The sequence below is a fragment of the Mesocricetus auratus genome, unplaced genomic scaffold, assembly GCF_017639785.1.
Source record: "Mesocricetus auratus isolate SY011 unplaced genomic scaffold, BCM_Maur_2.0 Super-Scaffold_100007, whole genome shotgun sequence".
NCBI lineage: Eukaryota > Metazoa > Chordata > Mammalia > Rodentia > Cricetidae > Mesocricetus > Mesocricetus auratus.
This window is the reverse complement of record NW_024429191.1, coordinates 51,710,604-51,729,847: the sequence shown is the minus strand read 5'-3', so window position 1 is coordinate 51,729,847 and position 19,244 is coordinate 51,710,604. Positions and strand designations below refer to the sequence as shown.

The window sequence follows — 19,244 nt, the reverse complement described above, 5'->3', positions numbered from 1 at the left end:
AATAAAACGGAAAAAAAATTTAGACAGGGTTTCACTATGAGGCCTGGAACTCGCTATATAGACTAGGTTGATCTCAAACTCACAGAGATTAACCTGTCTCTGCCTCTTGAGTGTTGGGATTTAAAACGTGTATCACCAGGCCTGAAAAATTTATTCTGCAAATTACAAAGATTCATTTCAAATATTTGAAGAGTTTAATAACAAGTTATTTTAAGACAAAGCCATATCTCTACATCTACAGACCACATAAATATTCACATACAGGACACGCAGTTATTTAATTATATAACTCTGCCCCCTGACTGGAGTATATCTAAATATATTTACAAAATAAAAATCACCATGCTTGTTAACACCTGGCTTCTCATCCACTTATCCTGTGATGAGGGCCAAAGTCCAAGTCAGAAAACTTCCTGACAACAGAGCCAATGGAAACTGGCAGGAAGTAATGTTATCAATACTATGTGAGGACCACCTAGAAGAGAGCTCCACCTTGCTCTTCAACAAGGTTCTATTGAAAAGGAAGGAGCCAGGGCTGTGAACTTACGATGCGCTGACTTGAGGGCCATGCACTGGGAAGCAAGACGCCCCATCAATCGCGAGACAAGGAGTTGCAAATCCAAACCCCAAGACACAGCAACATCAGGCAGGCCGTATGCAGTGACAGTGAACTTGTAGCCCCACTCATTGTTACTGCTGTCAGAATGAAAGAGGAACTGCAGCCGAGGACCATCCTTAAAGGTCACTTTCTAGAGGCAAATAAAGTCATGTGGTCAAAGAGATGGCAGGAGGCTGCACCTAGGAGTCAACAAGCAACTTGAAATTTAATGTTTAAGTTCAAGGAGTCTTTATTTCTAGAAGTTCACACTACTAAAGGAGAAATGTACAAAGGTTACAACTGAGCCTCCAAATTTATTACTGTGTTCACAAAGAAGCAAAATGAGGAGAAAAATGGCTGCTTATCTTTGCAAACCTTGGGTGACCACCTGTCTGCAACCTTCCCAGCCAGCAATCGTGCATATATAGGCCTCTGTTCCCAACCAAGACTCCTGACAGCATCCGTCAACAGTCAGAGGCAGCTCCCAACCTGCAGCCCTGAGACTGAACAGAACTAATTGGGCCCTCCTCCTAGATCACTATTGTCCCGAAGACTAGTGAAAGGAGAAAAACTGCAGAAAGGGGCCCTTCACCTCCTTCTGGGAATGCCACTCACCTTGGGCCATTTATAAGTGCCAACTTTGGTGTCATAGCGTGTCTTTCCACCTCTAGAGTCAGTAAATTCCAGATAATCATACCTGTGAAAGCACAGTCCCGGTTACTTCCTTCTCTTGCTTTTGACCCACTGTTGCTTGAGAAAAAAACCTGAGTCTCACCTTTTTTCAGTTTCACACCTCTCATCAAATTCCACCTCAAAATAAGTTGCCCCAGGGCTAACAAAGACAGACACTTCATGGCAATTATTTTCATAGTTATGGGTGGATTCCTTGGTCCATGTATGCAATACCACAGGCTGTTCTTGCTGCCAGGTCTCCACGTCCAGCTAGGAAGGCAAATGAGTCAGAGAAAAAGCTCAAATCACTCTACCCCAGCTTGTACAACAGGGTGCTTATCAGCGCTGCAGGGGCAAGGCTCTGGTGGCTCTGAAAAGGCACTGTGTGGTGCTAAAAACGCATGTCTGACCTTGCAGTCCACATAGACATCAACACCTGTTTATCACTCAGTACAGCACATACCTGCTTTTACTATAATCCTGGGGCTGTGACCAGCTTCTGTCTTTTAGCCATGCCAGAACTATTTCTTACAAATAATTGCAAGTATGACTTTTCAGTGGAGAAAAAACAAAGCAAAACAAAAAACCAAATTTGAGACTTAACAAAATAGCAAGGCTTAACATTTCTTATTTGGGACTTTAGCAAATCTGAAACTTCTCCCTTCTTCCCTGACTCCCTTTTAAACCTACTAAATGTATATGCCTTTTCTATTGCCACAGGGCTATTGTAGGATGTGGCCCATAAGAAACTTTGGTTACTGAAAAATAGAGACTTTTTTAAGTACTAAATCTAATTTGCCTTTGAAGTCTTCTAAATTTCAGCTAAGTATTTACGCCAATGAATTTTATACAATTTCATATGCTATTAATTGCAGGGCTTCCTTCGGGTCTCTTTTCTAATGCTGATGTGACAAGTCTACTAGGGTCAGCATTTACTACCCTTGTTGGAAGAACTGATCTACATGTGGAGACATCAGTCAGAGCAGTCACTCTCTCCCAGGAGAGGAAAATGCAGGTTCAAGGGCCACCTTGAGTCACCTTGCTCAGGCCTCCTTCAGGGTCACTGCACAGCTTCTTCAACAGTTCTGTGAGGGTGCTGAACTCTCTCAGGAGTGTGCAGTGGGGAACATCTAAAGCGCAGAAGTCTAGCAGGAAGATGACCTGCAGGAGGACGAGTGGAGGCTTAGCATCTGCTTCAGGCTCTCTGGGCTGAGCACCCTCCCAGTTTATCACAAACAGCTCTTTGCTCTTACCAGCTGACGAGCTGCCATGGAAAACACTGAGTTACATAATTTTTCTACTATGGTCTTTCCACTATATTGTGACAAAAGGGATTCCAAAATCACTCTCATGCTTGCCAGAAACTGTCCCACATCTACCAAAACATAAAGAGAGTAGTTAATACTTCATATAGGAGAAACATTACTTGCTTAATTGTCACCAAAGATGAAGCTACAGTGCAGAGGTTCTCAATCTGTGTGTCACAACCCTTTTGGGAGTTAAATGACCCCTTTTACAGGGGTCGCCTAAGACCATCAGAAAATACAGATGTTTACATTACAATTCATAACAGTAGCAAAAATGACATTTATGAAGTAGCAACGAAATAATTTTATGGTTGGGGGGTCAGCACAACATAAGGAACTGTATTAAAGGGTAGCAGGATTGGGAAGGTTAAGAACCACAGCTGTACAGGGATACAGAAGCTGGGCTTCTGCATCAGATGAGACTGTTAGCCATTGTGCAAATGCTTCCGGAAGGGGAAAGCAGTGCAGATTTCATTAAAGGCTGCCATTAAATGAGTGATGCCTTTGTTCTTGTTACTTTTCAGAGAAAACATTTCTATAGAGGCACATGCCTGTAATCCTAGCACTATGGGACTGAGGCAGGAAGTTTGAAGTCAGCCTGGGTTAGTAGTGAGACTCTGTCTCAAAGAAGAAGAGGGATAAAAACCAGCCCTATTACAGGAACATGATACAGGAAGCCACACGTACACAATGAGTTACTGAGGAAGGGCATTTCTCACCAGGTTAAACTCAGACACCTGTCTGTGGGAATGGATCCCTGACACTCACATTTTTCAATAAGATCCATGGCAAGCTCTTTGGCTGCAGTGTCTGTGCTCTTGAGTTGCAGGAAGCACCAGGAAAGCAGGCTGCCTTGCACAGACCAGAACAGGGAGAAGAGCACAGAACCAACATCCCCATGGGCCCGGCTGAGCATCAACAACTCACACTGCAAGAAAGCAGACAAAGTGTCCAAACAAGACTCTTTAGAGAACACAGTGAGAGATCTTTACCAGACCAGCCATCATTAAAAAACAAAACAGAACACCATGCACATGGGGAATAGCCAATCCAGTAGCAATTCCAGAAAGATGGCTTTATGAAGACTCCCCTCTATAAAAGGTTTCCTCCATAGGACATCTATTTCTGCACCCCAAGCAACCCATCCCATTGTTGACCTCTCTTCCTTCTCTTATATCTTCATATCTCTTCTCTCTTTGTGGGTCTTCCCAAGTATTTGAGAAAAATTCTCCTACCCTAAAATAACTGTTCATCTTTTTATGGATGTCTAATCATCATCTTTGTTCTTGAAACTTTCTGTGACGGGGTCACCTGACCTCTAGAGATAAACGTTTGCACATAAGAATTATAGGTATATTTATATTAGTGTCATTATGGAATCAACTTCCCTAAGCTGGAAGCCTTTATGACATGCCAAAAAGGCGATTGGACACATAAAGATATGCCAACATTAATGAACCTCAAAAACAAAAGCTGCATGCATGTGGTTCTGTAGAGCAAAACAAACACACTGTGTAAGAAAAACAAGAAAGAAAAAAAATGAGAATCAGAGATCCCAGAGAGGCATGAGGAAGCTAGTGGCAGGGAGGCTGGAGTCCTTAAATAGAGTTTTGTTTCTTAAATTTTGTGTGTTATCCAGCATCTATCTTCTTCTGCATGTGTACCTCACTGTAAAAGGTAGCTTCATAGATGGGCATAGTGGTACATACTTTTAATTCTAGCACTCAGGAGACAGAGGTGGGTAGATTGCTGTGAGTTAAAGTTCTATATAGTGGGTTCTAAGCCAGATAAGGTGTGGACCCTGCTTTATTTATTTCTTTTGGTTTTCTGCGATAGTTTCTCTGTGTAGCACTGGATGTCCTGGAACTCTCTCTATAGATCAGGCTAGCTCAAACTCTGCCTGCCCCTGCCTCCTGAGTACTGGGATTAAAGGCATGTGCCATAACATCTGGCTCTATTTTTTTTTAAAGGGGAATTCCCCTGGAAAAGGATAGGTGTGCTCCCCAGCTCTCCCAGGACCACATGCCTACCCTCTGACAGCATGACTACATAGTGAGAAGTGTCTCTCCTGACTGGGTTCCTCTGTCACAAAGCACAAGGGCCTTGTATACAACAGACATTCAGGGGATACAGGTGAATTAAAAAACTCAGGAGAAAGGCGGATGGTGGTGGTACATGTCTTTAATCTCAGCAGAGTTTGAGACCAGCCTGGTCTACAAGAGCTTGTTCCAGGACAGTCTCCAAAGCCACAGAGAAACCCTGTCTAGAAAAACAAAAATCAAAAACCAAAAAACAAACAAACAAACCAACCAAAAACAATAAAAAAAACTCAGGAGAAAACTTTCAGGCAAGCAGTTCTGACAACTTTTACACTGTTTCCTAATCCAACTCTACCTCTCTTGTATAATCACCAGTATCTCAGGGAACTATGTTAGTGGCTGAATGATTTCTGCCTGGGAGGTTCAATGCAGATCTAACTTGCCCTGTGTTCAGATGATAGAGGAGTGACAGGGTAAGCGCTTGACCTCCAAGTACTGAAACTTATGGGAAATTCTCTGGCACAAATGCCACCTCATTTCTCTAGTCACAGCTTGCAAGTATGACCCTGTGGAAAGAGGAAAACACAAGAGTGGCCCAGATTTTAGTCCTGGCTCTTGCATTTAGCAACTCCTCCCACAGGAAGCCCAGTCAGCAAGAGTGAAGCCCAGTGGGATCCCTGAAGCTTTCTACCTCAGTATGTGACTGCAGAGGAACCAGAAGAGCTTAGAAAGACTCCAACTTGAGGAACACACAGGTTGGAAGTGGCACGGAAATGGTAGAAACAGATGGAGACTAGAATGAGCAGTGCCAGCTGGGGTAGAGGACACATGTTGGTAAGAAGAAGTTAGAGTGAGCATTATAAGGAAGACTTAGAGAAGAGCGAAAGAGTGCAGAAACATGACATAGAGCACAAAGTCAACACAGAGAAGGAATGCTAGTTTGAAGACATGGTAGCTAGACAGTGGTCAGCCTAAATGGGCCTGTACCCACTGGTGACTTAGTTGGCCTGCATGCTCTGTGAGGACTCTTCTCTCTGTAAGAGAAGTAAGAAGAACTGTTCACTAGCCCACTACTCCAGGTAGCTCTGTGGACAACTTGATGAACAGGAAAGCACTAACAATTAGAGGAGGTCAGGGTCAGGTGTGGCTCAGTTGGTATGTCAGCAGCCTAACATATATGAACCCTGCATTTCATCCCAGCATTGTAAAAACTGTGTGTGGTGGCACATGCCACCTATAGTCAAAGTACACAGGAAGGAGGTGGAGGCAGAAGAGTCACAGACTTGAAGTCACTCTGGGTAGGCTCGTCTGTATAAAAAAACCAAAGCATCAAAAACAAAACAAATCTACTTAAAGACATTCAGTCAAAGATACAAGATAAGTCATTCTGAAGTTAACATTTCCAAATGTCTTTCTCCAACTATGAGAACACCTTGAAATCTTGTGTTCTTAGAGTTAGCTAGAGAAGCTATATCTCAGAGTGTCCTGGAGTGCTTGGTAAAAATGCTTAAACGTTTAGCACCATGGGGTTGGGCCTTGGAGCCATATTTCTGTCAGGCAATGCTTATTTAGCAGCACTATGAGCTGCATTCTGAGAAGCATGAAATATGTCACAAGCACAAGATAAAGAGGTCATAGTGTCATAGTTGATAGGCCTGAAAATTCATTAACTGATCCTAAGTTTCTAAAAAGGTCAAGGCAATTTAAAAAAATTAAAATTAGAATTGCTGAGCTCCATGACCAGTATTCTGTGTACTCAATGACTTCATCTCTCTGTTCACAGAAGTCTTAGCAAGCAAGGATTCTTACATTTTCACTTCTTGCTGAGATAAACAAAAATCCCTTAATTCGTTTGCAGGGGCTGGCTGGGAATCTCTATGTCCATGTGAAGCAGTCAATATCCAAGTATAACCATATTGCAAAAAAGGGCTACCAGGAGGTCACAGTGATGGCATAATCATGCCCCTGAAAGCAGGAAGTAACAATGACAGGTAGCTGTCACTAGATACCTCTCGAGCAGCAACAGAGAGGAGGGTGTTCATGACCGCCAGGACTTCACTGGTGTTCATGTTGGCCAGGTCACTTTTCTCAGGTAGAAGCAGAAGACCTCCAGGATCCTTATCACTGAAAGGACAGAAACTTGTCAAACATCTAGTTAGGGAGGAGGATTTTTGCTTTCTACCTTGAAGCTTCCAAAAAAGAATGTAGACAGATTTCAATGCCAGAGGTCTATTGGACAAGCTTCATGGTCCATTATATTATACACAAAGCCATTAGCATCTTTGATAACAACATATCTTCAAGTCCCGCCCCATTCCTGCTTCTCTTCTTTCTGAAAATTACTATTCTGTACTTTTGTGTGCGTGCATGTGAGTGTTATACATGTGTATGGAAACCAGAATATAACCTTGTGTATTGTTGAGGAGCTGACCACTTTGAGAAACAGTCACTCATTGGTCAGAGACTTGCCATCTTGGCTGGCTGGTCAGCAAGCCCTAGGGATCCACCCAGCTCTGTCTCCCCAGCACTAGGATTACAGGTCACATCACAATGCCTGGCCTTTTTTTTTTTTTTTCTTTGCTATTTTTTTTTTCTTCTTTTGGTGGATTCTGGAGATTGAACTCAAGTCTTCTTGCAAGGCAAACACTTTACCTCCCCAGCCCTTATTTATGTTTTTTGACACAGGGTTTTTCTATGTAGCATAGGAAGACCTCTACTTCGCTATGTATGAAGCCCAGGTTAGCCTCAAACTCCCAGAGTCTCCTGTCTCTACTGCTTCATCACTGGGATGGCAGACATGCGGTACTGTACTGGGCTGCCCTTAGTTTTTAAGAAGCTGGGGCTGTAGATTTAAATAGAAGAACTGAACCACCTTTAGTTATAGTTTTTGTCTTTAAAATTCCCTTAGAAACTGAAGCACTCAGAAAGTAATGGACAAGGGGCCCAACTATAACTGGTTTTATAATGACTAGGTCTTGGGTTATTCCAAGTCACTTAACTTCAGAAACGGATCCTTTTAGATTAGCAGAGAATACATATGAGAAGCAAGAAACAGCTAAAATAATGATAATGATAATAATAATTTTGTAAAGATTCAAAGAACTTGACAAACACAGAGAAGTAACTTACCTAAAATATGTGCAGAGTGAACGGAAAGTGAGTTGCAGAGACTGCTTGTGTTCATGCTCAGTGACATTCTTCTAGGAAACCAGAAACTGTACATTTAGAAAATCGATTCCATAACATTCTTGAGACCTTAGACCAACACAGAATACCACAGAACACCACCACCCACTGGACCATCTCATAGCATCCAAATAATTCAGTAAACAGCACTTCTGCATCCACACCTGCCTCCAGCTTCCTGCACTGTTTGAACTCCTGTCCTGACTTCCTTCAAGATAAACAGTGGTGTGAAAGTGTAAGCCAAATATAAACCCTTTTCTCCCCAAGTTGCTTTGGTCATGGTGTTTCATCACAGCAATAGAAACCCCTACTAAGACAGAATTGGTACCCGGGTCATGGTACTGCTGTGACAGACCTGACCATGTTACAGTTTTTGGGAGGACTGTAGAAGGGCTCTGGGCTAGAAAAGCAACTGAGTGCTCAAAGTTTGGTGAACTGTTCTGTGGGAGCTTGGAAGATAAAAGTGTTGAGAGAAATGCAGATGATGGATGCCTGGCTTGTGAAGTTCCAGAATGGAGTTTGAGAGTCACCTAAAGACTCTATTAGGAGCCGGGCATTGGTGGCGCACGTCTTTAATCCCAGCACTCGGGAGGCAGAGGCAGGAGGATCTCTGTGAGTCCGAGGCCAGCTTGGTCTACAAGAACTAGTTCCAGGACAGCCTAATAGGACCATTGCATATTTTGAGTTAAGAATCTGTGTTTCTGCTTAGCTGGGGTTGAAGAATCAGTTATGATTAACAAGAGACCAGAACCACTAAAGTTGCTTTCCGGAACAGACACTCGTCAGCTGGAGCTAAGAAATTATCAGTGATTTAAGATACCAGCATCATTGGGTTGAAATCTTCTGGGAAGTGTTTCCTGAGAGTCAGCACATAGAAGCTATACTCCAGCGGGAGCCAAGGTTGTACCTCACACTGGCAACCAAACTTGGTAATATGTAAGGACCACCCAGATGTCACTTGTTTTGAAGGCATGAAGGGGTCATAGAAGAGCAGCTGAGGCTTGGCACTGTGAAAGACCAGGAAAGGCTATTGGAGAAAGTGCAGCCTCAGTAGCAGTTGAAGGCCCAGCACTGAAGGGTAATGGAGAGAAGTTGAGGTTTGGCACCATGAAGAGAGGCCTAGTGGTTAAAGAACAGCCCAATTTCAGCAAGCAAGAGACCCCAGTATTTTGTAGAGGCCAGAACCATGGGATGACCATCAATGACAGTAAAAGGTATGGAGCGGAGCCAGCCAGAGCCTAGGAGACATAAGCTGTGTGTGCTGCAGAGGGCAGAGCCAGAAAAGTGTCCCAAGCCCTTTGGAGAAGCCCAGAAGATTTTGAGTGAGTACCTATATTGAGCGCTGAATTATTTATACACTTGGAGTTTGGTTTTGCTTCGTTTTGATGGTGACTGTGTCCTGGTATTTAACTTACTCTTGATTTTACAGAAGCCTACAGATGAGAGACTTTTAAAGAGATTTTGGAATTTTACATAAAAAGAGACTGAATTTTTTTTTAAAGTCTGTGGGGCTTTTAGAATTTGAAATTCTTAAGTTGTAATGTTGATATTCATGTGTGATCTTTGAGATAAATAAGAAAGGAAATGTTATGATTTAACAGTGATATGTTTATGTGTCAAGTTGACAAGGGGTCACCAGCCCTTCAACACCTATTTCTATGTAAGGCACTGAGGGAAACTCCAGAGGATTTAAGACCTACACCTCAGCTAGGGACAAAACAGATGTGAAGGTAAGAGATGGTTACAATGAATGCAGGTACCCAAAGAGAATTGTTTGGCAACAGAAGTTAGCAGTTTGAAGGGAAAAAAGCAACCCGATCCCTTTTTGAAGGGATGAACAGAGAGACAAGGCTGCTTTGCTAACAGACATTCACACCATTCAATTGGTCAGGTGTCTCCTTTTCATGTGGGACAAACGCTGACAACATCAACAACAAATCATTCCTCCAGCTACCTGATGAATGCTTCCAGCAGAAAAAAAAAATGGGGGAGTCTTTGGTATAAAACCCTCCATTTGGCAGTATGGTGCTTTTAACTAGGCAAAGCACCTTTAACCACAGCACTGAATCTGACTAACAAGGAGACTGGCCCTAGGAGGGTAAGAAGAACCAACTGAGGATTAAAACCTGGTTATACTTTCTTCACAGTCATATACTGAACTGCTATGGATGAAATAATCAGAGATTTACTTCAAAATGACAATGGGTGGGTAGGAGAATTGAAAAGCAAGTGAGGTATATCACAGATGAAACAAGATAAGCCTGAGTAATAAGGATTCACTATATTATGGCTTTAATTTTTTCTTGTAATTGCCTTAATTTCTTCCTGGGAAAGATAAGATAGGAAAATGTGGTTGTAGGCAAGTCATAAGGATAGAAACTATAGTGACTAAGAAGAGGACAAGCTGGAAATCCAAGTTGAGTAGAGTGCATGTCCTTCAACAGTTCACACAAAGCTCTGAACATAGTGACTATGTACATAATTACCATCATGGTGAAGAGCTGGTTCCGCCGGGTCTGTCGATCAGGAAAGAAGATGGCAGCCCCATTGAGGAGGGTGTTCCTGACTTCCTGTTTTAGGATCTCCATGGGCATGGAATCTCCATCAGCTCTATCTACCACTAATGAAAAAGAACAATGGGTCAGCTCTGCAACATTCCATCTATTCACTAACTAACCTGCTATAACTGATTACAAATTCACGATTCTCTATGTTGTGCTGGGTAGCAAAACAAGATATTTCTGTGTATAGGTTAGGCAGTATAAGTAATTTAGTTTTTGCTTACATGTAACCAAAACAAAGACTATACAGACAAGTTTTTATGTTTTTATTTGTCTGCTCTCTTGAGACACACTTGGCAAAGTCTTAAAAGTACTTTCAGATAAGGCATGTTTCATCTTTATTCCATCTCTCACTCTCAATCTATTGGCCTCATCCCAGTGTTAAGGTTGAACAGTGTGATAGTAATTACCCTCAACATAATAGAACTGTATCTGAAACTAGCACAAAGTTGGCTGTAAAAGAATAAACCCTCAACTCAAAACAGTAACCCAAAAGGTATCAAACAAAATGCTCCTGTTATGTTAGGGATGTAAACTAGCTGGCAGAGCACTTGCCTAGCATTTATGATGCTTTGAGTTTGAGATCCAGGACCACATAAAACAGTATAGTGACACTTATTTATAATTCTGGTAACCAGGAGGTAGAGAAAGGAAGAGAAGTTCAAAGTTATTCTCAACTACTTAGTGAGTGGGAGGCCAGTTGGGATACATAAGACTTAGTCTCATGGAAAAATAAAAAGAAAAGAAAGGGAGGTAGGGAAAGGGGGAGGCAAGCAGGTCCCATGTGGCCTATCTCTTTCTGGTTCACATGGACCCCTCACACTTCTATAGCGAAGTGGCCACCAGTACAAAGACACATTCAAGGCACACCCCAGTCCCTACCATCACATAAGTGTGTGTACAGCTCCTGGGCAGCCTGCATTCCCTCAGGACACTGTGCTGCAGGCTTCTCTTCCTCACAAGCAGCTGGTGGGTCACTCTGTAGCACTGAGAAGCAGCTCTGTAGAAGCTGCAGCAGCAGGGTCTGTGCACAGATGCATTCTTCCCTTGGGCTTCAGAAGGACAAACAACATCAGAGAGCAGAAGGCCAGGTTCATCTCACCCTCCAAAGTCATACAGCTGTCTACAAAGGACTTCCCTCTAGCCTTCAGGGTCAGTAATGGAACACCAAGCCAGAGGAAGCTGGACAGAATATCACGAACACCTGGAAACAGACCCTGTCTGACTGTCCACTGGGAAAAGAAGCATATTTCTGATTTATTTATTCACCTGTAAAATCCTCTTCTAAAAAACTGGTATCAGAACAGAAGAGCCTCAAACTCTGGATTTTTCTTTTTCATGATTTTGGAATATTGGCACATGCATGCATGCATCAGAGAGGGGGAGGGAAAGGAGAAGAGAGGGGAAAGAAAAGGAGAAGAGGGGGGAGGACGGGAAGAGCTTTCTTGGAGTTGGGGCATAAGTCTAAATATAAAACTCATAGAACTGGAGAGATGACTTATTCCACAATCATAAGAACTGGCATTCAGCTTCCAGCTCTAATGTAACAATCTTGACATCCGTGTATGTTTTCCAGGAGGAGGCGGGGGACCAGAGACAGAAGAATTTCTAGGGCTTACTGGCTTCAGCCTCAATAAGAAAATGTGATGCCCTCTGCTGGCCTCCACCCCACACACACACACACACACACACACACACACACACACACACACACACACACACACACACACACACACACGTGAATAATTTTTTAAACATGAAATTAATTTGTTTTGTATACAACTTTTTTTTTCCTTTTTTGCAATTCTGAGCATTGAAGCCAGGGCCCTGTGCATGCTTAGCAAGCGCTATGTCACTGGGACAGAAGTCAGGACTTAGTGCATGCTAAGTTAGCGCTATGACGCTGGGCTACAATTCCCAGCCATACAATATTTTTAGCTCAGCTGCATTTTGACTATGATTCATGATAGGGAGTAAGATGTGGAATTTTCCACTTGTGGCAAACGATTTTTTTTTCCAATTTTGGGATTTTGGATAAGAGATGCTCAACTTGCATCACTAGAATGTCTGACCAGCTTATCCTAGCAGGACAATTAATAAGGAAATGCTTTCTAAACATTTTACAAAAATCTGAGGTGCTACTTTCAACAACTATCTCAAAGCAGAAGAACACATACAGGAAAAAAATTTAGAAGAAAAGAATACCCATTTCAGTTTTTTTATGATTGTCACTTTATAACAAATTCTGACCTACTTTTGCTTTAATTTGCTGTAAAAATTCCAGAAGATCTGCAAATCAAGACCTGTGAAGTCCAGGAAAGACTTATATTTTAAGCCACTTTCCTTCTGCTGCACCTAAAAAATGATAAAATTAAAATGAAAAAAGTAAAATTAAAATATCAGAGAAATATTGAGATGTCTCACTAACTTGTCATGGTTAAGAAGTGAGATGACCCACCTGAATGAAACTCCTATACAACTTAGAAATACTTGTGTGTGCACACATCAATAACTGTGACACTAACATGCACACAGCCATACAAGCTCTCTGAGTCATAATACATATACTAAGCTTTACATGATAATGATGCTCAGGACTGTTCTGCAATATACTTGACTTCCCTACATGTGGGCTGTACTTTGTAACTTCTACAACTCCTAGGCCTTTCTCTCTTCTCCGCATGATAAGTGATCTTAGCTGACAGAGACCTAAATGCCATTTGCACACTATCATCAGCCTCTTGTGCACTGAAGAGAAATAATGCTAAGGATGGACACTGCTTCCCTTTAGGAAGCCAAGAATTCCATGAAAAAGACTCCCCAAATATTTCAAATCCAAACTCTGACAGCTTCGTCTATGTAATAAACAAAACTCACCTCTAGACTTGAGAAGTAACTCTAAGACTTAAAGAGTAAATCCCATGATGCTGCTTTGTTTGCTGTCCCTCGACAAGCACAGGTAGGTATAGAACCATGTGTGCAGGTTTATTCCAGGGGACCTCACAACAATGGCCATATGCCATGTAAGACTGGTGCCACAGAGCCCACTCTCCCCAGCCTTTTTGTATTATCATGTAGTGTGAGAGCTGTTGTGTTCACTGGTACTGCCATTGTTTCAGAGACGTCAGGTTTTAAAGGTGCCTACTTCCCTTAACATTGTCTTTCATTCCCCCATAGGAGTGTTGATGGGAGATGTCATTCTGTAAATATATTTGTCTAATTGGCTAATAAATAAAGCACTGTTGGCCAATAGGGAAGCAAGATAGGTGGGATTAGGAGTTGAGGAAGAGTCTGGGAAATGTAGTCCAGAGCGGAGAGTCCTCAGTATGATAAGACCTTATAGAAATATATATATGTATATTAGTAGTTATGGGTAATACTTAAGACAGAACTAGCCAATGAGAATCCCCGGACATTGGCCGACAGCACTGTAAATAATAGAGTCTCTGTGTGTTAGTTGGGGTTGACATGGCAGGAAGAATGCTTGTTACAGAGTGTTGTATAACAATGGAAAAAAAACCCTACCAGGTCATGGGCGAGCTGCTGAATGAATTGCAGAGTTCTGAGGAGCAGGGTGGCCCCATAGATATTTTCTGTGTCTTTTCTGCAGTGGGCACAGAGGATGCTTTGTTCAGCTTCTGCCCTTGCAGGCCGGAGGTACCCACTGATGCTCAAGCCTTGCACACCTAAACGCTCTGCTGACTCCTGGCGGGTGCAGAGGAACTTCACCATCAAGTACTGGAAAAGATAAATGAGACCTAAGAGAAGGGCTTGGAATCCCTAAGTGCAATGAAAGAGTTTTAAGAAGTCTTTTTAGGAAAGTCCCTCTTGGTTTTAGTAAGTATTTTAAAAAGTGTCACCATGCCTAATGTTGGGGACACAAATAAGTTCAGCCAACAGAAAAAAAAAAAAAAAACACAAACAGTAGGTTTTCTAAAGCTCATACTAGGAGCAATGGCTTTCTGAAAGACAAAAACCAAGTAGGAGTGAGAAAATTAGATTTGCTTGTTGACAGTCATTTTGAAAAAGATAAAAAATAAAAATAGATATTTAATGAAAACAGTCAGTACCCTAAGAATCACTTCAAGTTCTCAATCAGCATGTGCATTTTATGCACTGGAAGTAAAGAAATGGCCTTGTCTATGCAAACAAAGCAAAGGTATTTCAAAAGCCCAGTTTAGGTACAAACTGCTTCCTAAAGGGAAAATTCCTTTCATAAAGGCCTTGCTGTCTTTCCTTATTCCCAGTTTTACATTTTACTAATTTATTTCATGTGTGTGGGCACAGGCATCTCACAGTGTGCTTGAGGAGGTCAGAGGAGAAAGCAAAAGAGTTGGCTCTCTCCTTTTATATTGGTTCCAGGGATCAAACTTAGGTCTCAGTCTTGGCAGCAGGCATTTTCACCCACTGAGCCATTTCACTGGTAAGAAAGCCTTTCTAAATCTATCACTCAACTGTACATATGTACTAAGCACATACTATGTATGAACTCAGAAGAAAGTTCTGAATTCTCTTACTTACTCTAAGATTTACTCTTAAATTAAGAAAAATAAAGTAAATGGAAAGGCAGTTACTACTCTCAGAACTGGGAAGCAAGTCCATCCCTCTTGCATTTATGCCTGTGTACTACTCACTGTAGTAGACCTTTCTGACACCTCTCAGTCACATTAAAAATTATGACCCAATCCTCTTCCAGCACTTGGCATGATTTCACACCCTCTTTCAAATGAGGTCTTCTCTAGCTAGGTTAAATCTCCCTTTGTCATAGTCATATTCCACCTGTCTCTCCATGCCCTCTAAAGTGCCAGTGTTGACTCAGGGCTGGTGCAGTCAGTGAGGCTTGTAGACGGGGAGAGCAGGTGAGTGAAGGAAGAGCAAACTGAAAGCTGCTTACTTTGGCAACTCTGCATTGTTGCAACTTGACATCTGCTTCATCCCACTCTTCTTCCAGCTCAAACCAGCCAATGGGATCATCTTCTCCAAGGTCATCAGATGAGCAACCAATCCTGTGAATGCAAGTATGATCATAAACATTGTCCTGCTTCTAAGTTTCTACAGAGCCTGACAGGTAAGGCCTTATCCAAATGACATTCAAGTCAGGCATTTCCAGTGTCATGCAGGAATGATACCCCAAGATGAGCATTTTTGGCAAGCACTGAGGGTGAGGCTGGAGAATGGCTTCCCTCCCCTAGGTCTGGCTAGCTTGTGTATGGCTAGCCTGAGGTTTGAGCCATGTACAAACAGCTAAGGGGTAGCTGCTTTAGATCCTGGAGCTTTCAAACAAGAAAACCTCAGCCTTCACAGGTCTCTGTTGACTAGCAAGTCCTCCAAAGGAAGCATTCCGTCCTTAAACTACAGGATAATTGTGGGCTGCTCTTCAAAAGTTGCAGTGGGTAAATGCTGCTCCCTCTTCAGCAATTAAATAACTAATTAAGGAGCAGGCATTCATTTCAAATATCACTCCTATTTGTTTGTCTGAGACAGAGTCTCACTATGTAGCCTAGGCTACCTCGAAACTCACTATATAGGCCAGGTTGGCCTTGAGCTAATAAGAGATTTGCCTGCCTCTGCCTCCCAAATACTGAGATCAAAGGCCACTGTGCCTGGCTTCAAGTTCCATTCTTAAAACCTCACACTACTTGGCCTATGACTCAACTACCACACTAATAGCACAGGAGTGTTCTGTACAACATGACAAGCAACCACAGATAACTACAGGGAAAATACAGAAAAAAATCTAATACGTTGTGAAATAAAGGGAAAATACTGTTCTCTTCCTCACATGAGTCTTTCTTGGTAAAGATCTTTTGTGATATATCTGACCACAGCAGAACAGAGAGAACTTGCTAAGCTGTGTCAATGAATCCCATCCATAATTTTAATGTATAGTACATTGGCATAGTGTTTGCCTAGAGTATGTGAGAAACTAGTTCCATCCTTGGCTATGTAGCATTGAGCTCTCAATCATCTTATCCCCTTGCCACCATGCCTAGCAGAAAGTCTCAAGAAAGTCTTTGATGTAGAATACACGGCAGTGATGGTGCAGACCTTTAATCCCAGCACTTGGGAGGCATAGGCAGGTGGATCTCAGTGAGTTTGAGACCAGCTTGATCTACAGAGTGAGTTCCAGGACAGTCACGGCAGTTACACATAAAAATCCTGTCATGGAAAACTAAAAAAAAGAATAAGACAGCCCACAGAATGAGATGACCCCACATCTGACAGAGGGCTGATCTCCAAAATCTACAAAGAATTCTAGAAGCAAGTTTCCAAAACACCAAAGGATGCAATTAAAAAGTAGTCTACAGAACTAAATGGAGAATTCTCAATAGAGGAGCCTAAAATGGCTGAGAGACACTTGAGAAAGTGTTCAACATCCCTAGCAATCAGGGAAATGCAAATCAAAACAACTCTGAGATACCATCTTACTCCTGTCAAAATGGCTAAAATCAAAAATACCAATGATAGTTTATGCTGGAAAGGATGTGGAGAAAGGGGAACAGTCCTCCACTGCTGGTGGGAGTGCCACTCTGGAAATAAGTATGGAGATTCCTCAGGAAAATGGGAATCAGTTTACCACAAGACCCAGCAATCCCACTCTTAGGCATACACCCAAAAGATGTACATTTATACAAGGATGTCTGTTCCACTATGTTTATAGCAGCACTATTTGTAATAGCCAGAACCTGGAAGCAAACTAGATGTCCCTCAGCTGAAGAGTGGATAGAGAAAATGTGGTACATTTACAAAATGGAGTACTACTCAATGAAAAAAAAAAAAAAAGAACAATGGAATCTTAAAATTTGCAGACAAATGGATGGTATTAGAAGAAACAATCCTGAGTGAGGTAACCCAGTCACAAAAAGACAAACATGGTATGTACCCACTCATATATGGATTTTAGACAAGAAGCAGGGGAGTCTGGGAAACAGGAAGGACCCTAAGATACCCCAGAGAAGGGGAATGAGGCAAGATCTCCTGAGCAGATTGGGAGCATGGGGGGGGGCAGGAAAAAGAGAGGGGGAGAAGAGGAGGGGAGAGGACTAGGGGAAGCAGGAAGGTTGAATTGGGGGAAGAAAAGAGGAGAGCAGGATGAGAGATACCATAATAGAGGGAGTCATTCTAGTTTTGAAGGGAGATCTGGCATTAGTGAGATTTCCAGAAATCTACAAGGATTACACCAACTGGCAAACTAAGCAATAGTGAGAGACTACTTTAAATGCCCCTCCCTGATAATGATTTTATATACCATCCTAGAACCTCCATCCAGTGACAGATGGTAGCAGAGGCAGACACCCATAGAGCCAAACACTGAACTGAACTCCTGGAACCCAGTGACAGAGAGGGAGGAGTGATGAGCAAAGGGATCAAGACTAGGCTGATGAAACACAGAGAAAGAAAGGGCTGACCTGAACAAGGTGGAGATCTTGGACCCCAAACTGATGGCTGAGATGCCAGCTTGGGGCTGATCCAGACCCCCTGAATGTGGGTGTCAATGAGGAGGTCTAGGCAATCTATGGGGCTTTGGGTAGTAGATCAGTATATATCCCTGGCACTCAAATGGACTTTGGGCACCCATCCCACAATGAGGGATGCTCTCTAAATCTGGACACTTTGGGGAGGGCCTAGGTCAACCCCGGAATGAAATGATGGACTAGAGATTCCCCCATGGATGGCCTCACCCTCCCCGAGGAACGGAGTGGGGATTGGGTGGGGAACTGGGGGGTCTGGTGGGGAGAAGCGGGTGTGGAGAGGAGGGAGATGGAGCTGGGACTGACATGGGAAGCAAGCTTGTTTCTAACTTAAATATATAATAAAAAAGTGTTTAAAAAAAAGAAGAAAAAGGAAGCTTGCAGAGTCAGGGACTGTAGAAGTAAGCTCTCAAACTAAACCACACTTTACAGCAGGCAGGTGCTGACAGGGGAGTAGAGTTGGCCTATATTGAAGAATAACTCATGCTAGAACCAGATCAAATCATTAAGGGATTCATGAATAAGCTTGTATTTAGGTTTAAAAAATTCATCCTGTATAAGATATGAAAGATCTTGTTTGACAAAGTCTAGAGGAAAAGACCTATTTTAATATCCCAAGAGTGAGATCATGGCTCCTTAAAATTAGCACACAAGAAGCTGAGGAAGTAATACTGCCACAAGTTCTGGCTAGCCTGGGCTACACAGCGAGTTCTAGGCTATCCAGGCTAATAAAACCTTGTCTCGAAAAACAAACCAACATTGGAGCACTTGGGAGGCCAAGGCAGTAAGATCTTAGTGAGTGAGGCCAGCTTGATCAGGACAGCCAGGGCTACATAGAGAAATTCTGTTCTGAAAAACCAAACAAAACCAAAAAACCCCAAAACAAAATAACAGTAACAACAACAACAACAAAATATAATGAAGGAAGGGGGATGAGGAAGAGAAAGAAAGGAAGTCCTTCCTGTCACTACTGAATCAGACAGACCTGTATTTTCATATGATCCCCTGTAATCTGAATGCAAATTTATGTCTAAGTAGCACGTACTGAGCAATAGTAAAGTGACCTATGTCTTCCTAGTCCCAGCCTCTTGAATGCTGGGATTAAAGGCATGATGCACCACAACTGGATCCCATATTTTTAATGACCATGTCAAAGATTGTCATGTCTGTCCCTACAATACAGGGGTCTCTCTTAGGCTGCTGACCTGTTTATCCTACTAGCAGGACTCACACTGTACTCACCACCTTCCCACAAACCTGTTTCTCCCTAGAGCATTTTCTATCTCAGAGAAAAGCACTACCAAGTTTCCCACCTGCCCATAGGGAGATGCTGCCCAAGCCTTCCTTCCTCTCCTGTTCTCAATCAGTCATCTCCAAGTCCTACTGTAGCAGACCACCTTGCTCCACTG

At 42.5% G+C, this 19,244-nt stretch overlaps 1 protein-coding gene across 2 annotated transcripts in view; it reads right to left on the bottom strand.

Moving 5' to 3' along the window:
• Positions 1-19,244, bottom strand: part of Zzef1 (zinc finger ZZ-type and EF-hand domain containing 1) — a 112,314-nt gene that overhangs the window by 60,312 nt on the left and 32,758 nt on the right. The window contains exons 12-24 of one of the 2 annotated variants that reach the window (XM_040749095.1): positions 15,258-15,369; positions 13,889-14,101; positions 12,618-12,718; positions 11,246-11,415; positions 10,289-10,422; positions 7,746-7,816; positions 6,626-6,740; positions 3,346-3,505; positions 2,524-2,645; positions 2,309-2,431; positions 1,374-1,540; positions 1,214-1,295; positions 548-749 (exon numbers count right to left, since the gene is read on the bottom strand). In XM_040749095.1, the coding sequence (XP_040605029.1) occupies positions 548-749; positions 1,214-1,295; positions 1,374-1,540; positions 2,309-2,431; positions 2,524-2,645; positions 3,346-3,505; positions 6,626-6,740; positions 7,746-7,816; positions 10,289-10,422; positions 11,246-11,415; positions 12,618-12,718; positions 13,889-14,101; positions 15,258-15,369 (1,772 nt within the window). The remainder of the gene's footprint in view (positions 1-547; positions 750-1,213; positions 1,296-1,373; positions 1,541-2,308; positions 2,432-2,523; positions 2,646-3,345; positions 3,506-6,625; positions 6,741-7,745; positions 7,817-10,288; positions 10,423-11,245; positions 11,416-12,617; positions 12,719-13,888; positions 14,102-15,257; positions 15,370-19,244) is intronic. The other variant, XM_040749096.1, reaches the window with a different exon arrangement.